General features: G+C 34.4%; 1 protein-coding gene across 1 annotated transcript in view; it reads left to right on the forward strand.

Annotated features, from left to right (window-relative positions):
* The window catches only part of GRXCR1 (glutaredoxin and cysteine rich domain containing 1), a 100,413-nt gene extending 98,802 nt beyond the window's left edge, over window positions 1-1,611 (forward strand). The window contains exon 4 of the mRNA XM_074275739.1: window positions 1,354-1,611. Coding sequence (XP_074131840.1) covers window positions 1,354-1,533 — 180 coding nt within the window. The 3' untranslated portion in view covers window positions 1,534-1,611. The remainder of the gene's footprint in view (window positions 1-1,353) is intronic.
* The last annotated feature ends 8,346 nt before the right edge of the window (window positions 1,612-9,957 follow it).

Consider the following 9,957-nt stretch of genomic DNA (forward strand, 5'->3'; position numbering starts at 1 on the left):
TGATTATTTTTCGTCTGTCTGCTTTGGGTAGAAAAAAAGAGAAAATGATGATCCCTAAGATTTGTAGCACCTCAATACAGTGACTTAGATAGCACAGACACTTAATCAACAACAAATCAGCAAGTCAGGCTGAGTAATTTTGAAGATAACAGATCTTCATTTGTTTGATAAATGTGTTTTGTCACACTTACGATGTAGGTGAACGTTGTGTTACATAATAAATGTATTCCTAAAAAGTTGTAGGGTACATGTACCCAAAGTCTCAATGAAATTTAAAAATTTATAGCCCCAACTACACTATGTTTGTAAGATACGTTGTAGAGATTTAATGTGTTATAAATCAAATAGTTTCCAAAAGGAATTAATTGACCATTTTGGATATCTATTCTTCAGTTTTGAAGCAAAACATCTGTTCAGTTGTACTGTCAGGATTGAATAGCTTTAACTATCTGTTTGACTTTTAGCAAGCCCTCTTGACCTTTCCATTATTCAGTTTCCACACATATAAAATAAGATTGATAATGTCTGCTTTATATTGACTATGACAAATACTCAGGATGTAATCTATTTGAAAAAGCTTAGAAAGTATTGAGGGCTTCTACAAACATGCCATATGATTACAGTTAGGATTCTTCAATAGATAATGTCATCTAACACTGTACTTTTTAAGTTCATTCCCTACTTCTTCCCACTGCTTCCTAATTTTTCTATCTTAAGCAAATTTTGGGATGCCTGATAATTAAAGCAGAGTCTTATCAATATGAGACACTTACTAAAATGAGTAGTCCTCTTTTAGTATAAACAATTAACTTTTTTCCATAACCATTTTTTAAATCCACATTTTTGTATATTAAGTTTTTCCAAGTGCAGTCCATCTCTAACTTAATTTATCTAAGGTTTAGAGCTTATAAAACACAGTCCTATGCCTACACTTTGAAATCAATTTAAAGCAAATATTACCAGTATCTTTTAGATGAAGAAATTGATGGTCACAGAAAGGGTGTGACGTTTTCCACACTTCCCATTTTGAGCAATCTTATCTCTCTTCCAGAGATATAATGATCAGTCAATAATTTACATTCTTTTCTCATCTTCTGAGAGATGTTGTTTATTAGAAAATGAGTTGGAAAGGGAGGAAGGAAAAACAATATGATGCTTGGGAGGGAGTTGGCAAAGTCTCTCCTTCTTGGTATACTGTGGAGAATTTATAAGAAAGGGTTGCAAAGATGTTTTAAGATGTGATTGTTTTCCAACCACTATTGATGTGTGTGTGTGTGTGTTTGGGGGGGTTTCCCAAAGGATTGGAAACACCAGTCACTCTAACGCTTTTTGTTTCTTCCCATGTGCTTGCAGAGAGTTCAGCATCCACATGAATGCCCTTCCTGTGGGGGCTTTGGCTTCCTTCCTTGTTCAGTGTGCCATGGAAGCAAGATGTCAGTGTTTCGGAACTGCTTTACAGACTCTTTCAAAGCCCTGAAATGCACAGCTTGTAACGAAAATGGACTGCAGCGCTGTAGGAGTTGCACAAGCTAGAAACATTTTCCAATCCGGAGCCTCATTTTATTAACATCGCTCAAGAGTTTGTAATATTCTTTTGTAACGGTTATGTTTATGGGATAATTAATAAACTTCATTTGTAATAATCATTGAATCTTCACTGAAGTCACTGCAGTCAACTATTTCCTAAATGTTAAGAGATACATCCTATTCACAAAATGCCCAAGGCTGGAGTCTATTTAAACACCAAGAGGGTGATGCTGTTCAGTCACCTGACAGTTTCCTGAGTGTGTGCTCCTTGTCAAAGTTTATATCATGAGTCACTCTCTTCAGCTCTCAGAGACCTGGCTACTTCCCCCGCTTTAGCTCTTTTTTTCTGGGTTTGGTGATACTTCCTTTGTCTTCTGTCTCTAAGAGTTTAATGTGAATTTATGTGCTTGGGTGAGAACCATTCATTTGGTGAAACTCAACTCTTCATTCTGTCCAAACTACTTCCAAGGAAATTGTTTTTTTACAAAAACACATTCACAGAAAGTTTATCTATAAAATTAAGTTCAAAAATCCCACCCTATATATAATCACATTAGGTTTGTATAGAGACTAGATATATAGATTACATGCAGAAACATATAAAATGTACACACGCTTGCTTTCCATGGAAAACTAATAGATAGCAAAAAATGCTAATGCAGTAAGAAAGCAAATTGCACAACAAATCTATGGGCCTTAAATAATAATAGTATTATGCACACTTGCCTGAATGCTTGCATGGACTGCCACAAAAGGTACCTTTTAACTATATGGAAAGACCACTTTCCACTTCTTTTAATGAACTATTGGTAAATTTGGTAACTGACTGAATTGAGTTCTATAGCCTCCTGAATTTGAGGATGGTCTCGATGGTTCCTAGAAGCCTCAAAAATTGAAGGCGAAAATGTGCTTGCTTCTGATTCTGGTCTTTCTTCCCTTCCCAGCTCCCTTCTATGTGTTAGTTCTCCTCCTCATTAGAACATAAGCTCCTTGAGATTACTTATTATATGACTTGTACTTAGCACAGAGTTTGGAACACAGCATTTAATTAAGGTTTTATGTGTACATACATATATATGTATATAATATATATATATGTATATGTATATACAATACACACATAATACATACAATATGAATATATATAATATATATATATGCATATATAATTATATATATATATATATATATATATATATATATGTATACATGTATGTATACACACACACCTATATCCCTAATGTATTTTATATATAGTGAATCTAGTATATATATATATATATATATATACACATATATATATATATATATATGGGTAGTCTACAATGGGTAGTATATTTATATACACAAATATATGTTTATATATTAAATATATAGGTGTAGAGGATATGTACATATAGATATATCTCTACATAGGTAATTTTGATTGAGATGTATTTTCTTTGTAGTGCATCAAAACAGGAAATTTGTCCAATCTTAAAACTACTTGCTTACTATGGGATGACTTTCCAATAGTCTAACATCTTTTGGATACAAAGATTCCCTAGCAGAATTCTATTTTCAGAAATCTTGGCAAAAATTCTAAATATCATACTATCGTTTCTTTCTATAAGAGCTTTTCTGAGGTGATGTCATACCTAGATCTTTCTTAGCTACTCTTTCCTCCATGAGACAAACGGTTTATGAACCTCTGTGACTTTGGAGACTCTAAAGCTCAAAGCAAATGTCACTCCTAGGCAAATATCAATGGTTGTATGACCTGCTTCATCAATGTTCTTACACTAAAAATGCCACATGTTGGTTCCACGGTGCCTTCTCTCCATATCCTCAGGTCCTTAGAATATCTACTGAGTGACTGATTTTCATGGATTGTAGTTCTCCATGACATTAATAAAATATTGTTTTAAACTACTTGATTTCTATCAAGGCTGAGACCTCCTTGAGTAGCTTGCTTCCAATGTCCTGTCAGAAAAGAGAAAGACATACGTGTATATATATGTGTATATATATATATGTATATATATATATACACACACACATGTGTATGTATGTGCATCTATCCATCCATCTATCTATCCATCTATATCACTATATTTAGGCAATTGTAGGAGATTTCTGATTCCTGGTTGTATGTATACTTTTTTGGGTAAAACAGCTGATTGAACCAGGATGTTGGCTACTACCTCCTTCCAGATATAAAAAGCCTCGCTGCACTAGACTTTTTAAAGACTTGTTGGTACCTAAAACGCCCCAGTGTGGCGCAGAAATATCAACACTTACTCTGAACATGAAGAACTCACTCTTATACTTCATTTTGACAATCTGTGGAAGCCTATGAACCCTTCTCAGTGTAATGTTTTTAATGGCATAAAAATATACAAAGAAAACCAATTATATTGAAATATAGCTGTAACAATATGTATTTTTTAAAATTTGTAGACCTTAGATTAAGAAGTACTGCTAAAGATATGTCTTTCCTTCTGGTGTCAGTAACAACTATCATATATTCAGTCATTGCTCAGGTATTGCTTTCAAGGCCATGGATCATGACACCTTACAGAGCACCAACTGCTTACCCTGCCTCACCTATGGGATCTGGAAGAACCTCGTTTATCCCCTTCATGTGGTCTACCTTGGGCTGAGCAGAAGTACTTTCTGCACGTCCTCCTGAACTTTGCAAGCATTCCAGCCTACAACATAGGCTCCCTTCATTTTGTACTCCTCATCAGGTTGTGTGTTAGCCCTTGAAGACTTTTCATTAGTCGCTGGTTTCTTCATTTTATTCACGTATCATTGTTATCATATTTCAATGGCATATTCTCTCCAGTATGAATATAAAGACTCTTCCCAGTATTTTAACTTGGTATATATAGTTGAATCCTTTTACTGACCTGTGGCTGATTGTTTTCTATATATAGCCAGCTGTTTGACTTTATTTTATATACAAGTTTCACTGTATCTTCAGATCATTGCTCCTTTTACAGGTGAGTTAGTATTGCAGGTGAGTTATAGGTGAATATAACATCCACTTTTTCTTCTCTGGTGAGGAGTTGAGTATCTAGTTTCTATCTATTTTCTTCAACTCTTTTCTTTATAGGATTCTAGAATGTGGTCCTGTCTTAGAATTGCTTCTTTTTATTTATTTATTTTAAAATTTTAAAATTAATTTTATAATTATAACATTTTTGACAGTACATACGCATAGGTAATTTTTTACAACATTATCCCTTGCACTCCCTTCTGTTCCAACTTTTTCCCCTCCTTCCCTCCACCCCCTCCCCTAGATGGCAGGCATTCCCAATAGAATTGCTTCTTTATAAAATTTAATCAGCACTTCACAATCCTTCATAACACCAGGAAGGGGAAACTTTATAAAATATCCAGGGGTTCACCTAGAATAAGAATTCTTTTGTGGGTATTCAATTTCAATTTCCCCCTCTTTTATGGCACAAATTTTTACATCAATGATGTTTATTTTAGATTAAATTATAATAACCACGTCCACAGAAATACAATAGATATAATACTTAAGAATATAACCATGATGATTATTAAGCAAGATTGTACAGATTTAGGCTTAAATTGTAGCATTAACATAAAGATTTGGGTCAATGAAAGAAAACAAAGGGATTAGGAAATGAGAAGGAAAAAAAAAGTTGTCAGAAAATTTTAAAAATTGAGAAAGATTTGTAAAATTCTGGTGAAATTTGTGGGTTTCTTTTTTAGGTAATTAAAAAAACCTTATTTCAAATGATCCCGAACAAGCCCTCATGTATAGCCACCAGGGGGCACTGCTCACCAGAGTCTAACCCTATTCAGCAGTAAGGGCTGACAATGAAACCTTTTTGCCCTTTCTAGCAGATAATGGACTGTGATTTTCTAACTAAGTGTACCTTATGTTTCCCTGGTGATCAGAATGAGTTTATGTTGCCTCTTAACTGTGTAATATCCCAACAAGGAGTCTCTTAGGAAAAACAAAGGAGAGAGTCCAAATTGGTGGGAAAGAAAATAGTGTTGAATAAATGAATGAGAAAGTATTTATTAAGTGCCTATGGTATACCAAACCCACAGCTGCATATATTATCCTCCAAAGTTTAATAATGTTAATTTTAACATTCCCTTGTAAGCTTAGAATTGACAAGCACTGATCTCATTAGATTATAGTAACTGGAGACTTTTTAGTGTAGAAAACAAATAGAGGTTTATTTTCTCTTGCCTATCCAGAAGCAATGCAAAAGTGAATTGTGACCCTAACAATACAGCTCTGCTTGGCCACTGAAAAAAGCAATAGCAGATTGGACAAACAATCCATTGCAATTCTATGTAATGTCTGTCTGGAGAGAAGGCTTTTCAGTTGACTTTCCTCATAAGCAATTTCAATTACTTCTGTGAAGAAACAACCAAAGCAGAAAGCAATTTTGGCTTTCAATTAATTATTCTACCTCTCCTCCTTTTGAAACTGATTTAATAACATGCCAGAGGAGTGAATAAATTCTCTCCTCTGGCTCCATTTTTTGATCCATCATTTTCCCCATTCTTCCAACCATTTGTTTCAAGTTCAGCTTGTAAAGTCATGTCAGAGAAGGAAATGGACTTGAGTTCCTTTGCCATTTGGACTGTACTGTAAATTTTTTTTACCATATTGCCATTTTTTATTATGTGGATATAGACACCATGTACATTCTACATTGATTAAGGAAAAAATAGAGTGTATTTTATAGCTCATTTTCATACTGAGTTATGTCAAACTCATTAGGAATAAAGTCAAATCTCATAGGGTCCCTCAGTGGTCTATTAACCCTTAAGAAAATGGTTCCTTTTCTCTTAATCATTTCTCTAGCTGCCTTTCTGTCCATTTAGGAGGCATTATTGCATGACTTAAGATGCAGTGTTTTCTGCCACTTGCTATTAAGTCCTCAAGGAAGAACAATTGTGCAAGAGTAATGAAGCTTCCCAGAAGACAATTTAGAGCACTTCTAGCCTAGGGTAGTGAAAATAAGATTATGCTAAGGATTAGGAGAGTCTTCTCTAGTTGACTTGCAGTGACTGCCAGCAAGGTACTTCATCTCTCCGTGTCTCAGTTTCCTCAACTATTGGACAAATTTACCTCGTCAGGTATTTTTAATGAGAATTATAGGCATTGAATCTTATTTCTTTTATATAAACATTCTAGTGAGGAAAATAATCCCTGTTTTTTAAAAATTTATATTATTATATAATTTATATATATATATATTTATATTATTATATAATTTATTATATACTTATATATAAGTATATATGTAATATACTTATATATTATATACTTATATATGCCTCTATAATAATAGAAAGTGTCTAGAGCAGAAAAGGTAAATAACTTTTCAAGGGTCTTGAAGTTAGCCAATGTCAGAAGAAGAACTTGGATCTAGGCCTTCCTATCTCTGAGGCCAGGTTTCTATCCCTACATTCCATGAAAGTCCCTAGTGAACCATTCAAAGACAAAATATTATTATTGCTCAGTAACTATTGTAAATTTCATGTTTCAGCAGAGTTTCTTATCTATAGCAGAGGGAACACTATCCTTTATTCTGTTCTATAAGTATATCAAATAATCAAATAAGTCAAATCCTATTTATTCATCACTTATTAACTAAAAAAGCAATTGTGATATTAGGCTGCTCTGAGAGAGAGGGAGTGAGCAGAACACAAAAGTCATCTTTTCTTCCACGGGGAACCGGTCACTGGATGATTTTTGGATGTCACATTTTAGGAAGGATATTGACAAGAATTTACACAGAGGAAGAAAATCAGAATGAAAAAGCTTCTGGGGATTATGTCACATGGTGATTTGGGGAAGAGGATGCTCCTCTTAGAGAAGACAACCCTTAGCAAGGAATTGGAGCTGTTTTAAAGCACTTTGAAGAGCTTGGCCCCAAAGGATAGAACTAGGAACATCATGTGAAAACTATAGATGAAACTTTTGGATTGATGTAAGGAAGAATTTCTATTTTTAAAAATAATGGTATTTTACTTTTCCAAATACATGCAAAGATAGTTTTCAACATTCACCTTTGCAAAATCTTGTGTTCCAAATTTTTCTTCCATCTTCACCTCAACCAACTTCCCTTAGAAAGCAAGCTACCTGATAAGGTTAAACACATGCAATTCTTCTAAACATCTAAAGGTAGAATTTCTTAACAGTTTTCCAAGGTGGAATGAGTTCCCTCAAGAGATGATAGATTCTTCCTTTGCTAAAGATATTCAACTGAAATATGGCTGTCCATTCCTCTGTGTTTTTTGGACTGGATTTGTTTATCAGCAGAAGATTCGCTACATGGCTACTGAGGTCTCTGATATTCTATATAATACTTTTCTCACAACAACTGATGTTAAAAAGATGACGGTAAGTGATCAATACTTATGTGCTCTTGTACCCAAGATCATTGATAATCTGTTCACTCTCACTTACTGACCATCCCTTCTTTATGCTTATGAGGGGTTCACTAGATACAAGCATAATTGGATTTTATTTGGAATCCATGTGATTGGAAACTGGAACATCATGGAATATGAGTATTTATCCTTCTCTGTACAACAAAATGTTTTCACCTGGTCGCCTGGATCTGTATGGTTCTCTGCTAAACAGAAATAATATTCTCTTTAGTGCTTAAGGCTAGTATGTCTTCTGTTTTATTGAAAGCATAGGTAATGCATATGGCTTTTTTCTTTTTTAAGATAATGAAGACCTAACAAAAGTGACTACATTCTACAGATAACCTCCCTTTGAAATCCCTGTTCTTTGAGATTATTTTCTTCTAGAGAGACAGCAGTTTTTGTTAAATATAAAAAATAAATTTTCCAAAAGGTATTTCCCTGAGGAGAAGAAATGACATCAATGCTGATGGAAATTTTCATTCCAACTCTATTCTGAGTCATCTCTGGATACCAGGTTGTTCCCCCTTTCATTAGACTTTGTTTTGATCATACTGGAAGAGTAAAAATGTGGTGAGATTGTGACAAGTTCACTTTGAAAAGAGACAATAAAGCTTTTATAGGAAACTCTAAAATGTCACAAATGCATTCCTAATGTGAGGCAAAACTAAAGCACATTCTTCATATTAATCATTATCTAGAAAACCCATATTAACTCTCATTTCTTCACATGCATATACACTAACCTCTTCTGTGTCTAGATGTGTCTCTTTTTTGTTATCCCTCCTCTAAACTTAGCTTTTTCCTCCTATTGGACCCTAGAAGAAACATGAGGAAAAATGGTCTTTGAATAGGATCAAGTTGGTATCCACAATGATATAAGAATCATTGAAATGATATATCATAGGATCTTAGAGGTGGAAATGACATCTGAATTTGTCTTCTCTCGCTAGTTCTTCAATAAGAATCCCCTGTATAACATCCTCCACTTCTGCTTAAAGATCTGAAGGGAGCAGCATACCTGCTAACAGACAAGGTAGATTATTCACCTTTGGATTCTTTAATAAAACAACCTTTTAAATATTTTAAGATCATAAACCTGCTCCCCCTGTCCAGTTCCCTTCTGGAGATTAAAGTTACTCAGTTCCTTCAATAGTTCATATAGGATAATTTTTTAATATCTTCAACATTCTTATTATTATCCTCTGGATTTGATCAGTTTCTCAATGTCCTTCTTAAAAGGTGATGTCTAGAATGAAATATAATTTTCTGCTTTGGGGCTAGCCACTATCAAGTGCAGTGGGGCTATCGTTTTTATAATTCTGGATATTGTGTTTCCCAATGTAACTTGAAAGGACTTCAGCTTTTGTAACATCCATATGGCATTTATTTGGCAATCAATAAGAATCCACTAAAGGCCACAGATTTTGTATTGTTTAGCTCACCTTCCTCAGCCCACACTTCTGTATCTGATTTTTTGAAAGCAAATATAGGAGTTTATATACTTATATTTATTTCATTTCTCTCTCTCTCTCTCTCTCTCTCTCTCTCTCTCTCTCTCTCTCTCTCTCTCTCTCTCTCTCTCTCTCTTCCTCCCTCCCTCTCCCTTCCTCCCTTCCCCCCCTCTCTCTCTCTCTTCCTCCCTCCCTCCCTTTCTCTTTCCCTCTCCCTCTCTCTCTCTCTCTCTCTTCCTTATGCACAAAACTACACATAATTATTATTCTCATTGCAATAATAATATTATAGCTAGTATTTACAGAGCACTTTAAGGTGTACAAAGTACTTTGTAGATATTATCTCATTTTGTCCTTACAACAATCCTGGGATGAGTAAACTGAAGCAGATAGGGGTCAAATGACTTGTCCAGAGTCACATATCTAGAAAATGTCTAAGGAACAAGAATAATAAATTCATTGATACAACCTCCCAGAAGAGAGGGGAGTCTTAGTTACAATTCCCCCCCCAAAAAACATAATATGAACACCAAAAACCATCTAAGACCAAATTTATGGGAGG

This window comes from Sminthopsis crassicaudata, chromosome 6 (genome assembly GCF_048593235.1).
Source record: "Sminthopsis crassicaudata isolate SCR6 chromosome 6, ASM4859323v1, whole genome shotgun sequence".
Taxonomy (NCBI): domain Eukaryota; kingdom Metazoa; phylum Chordata; class Mammalia; order Dasyuromorphia; family Dasyuridae; genus Sminthopsis; species Sminthopsis crassicaudata.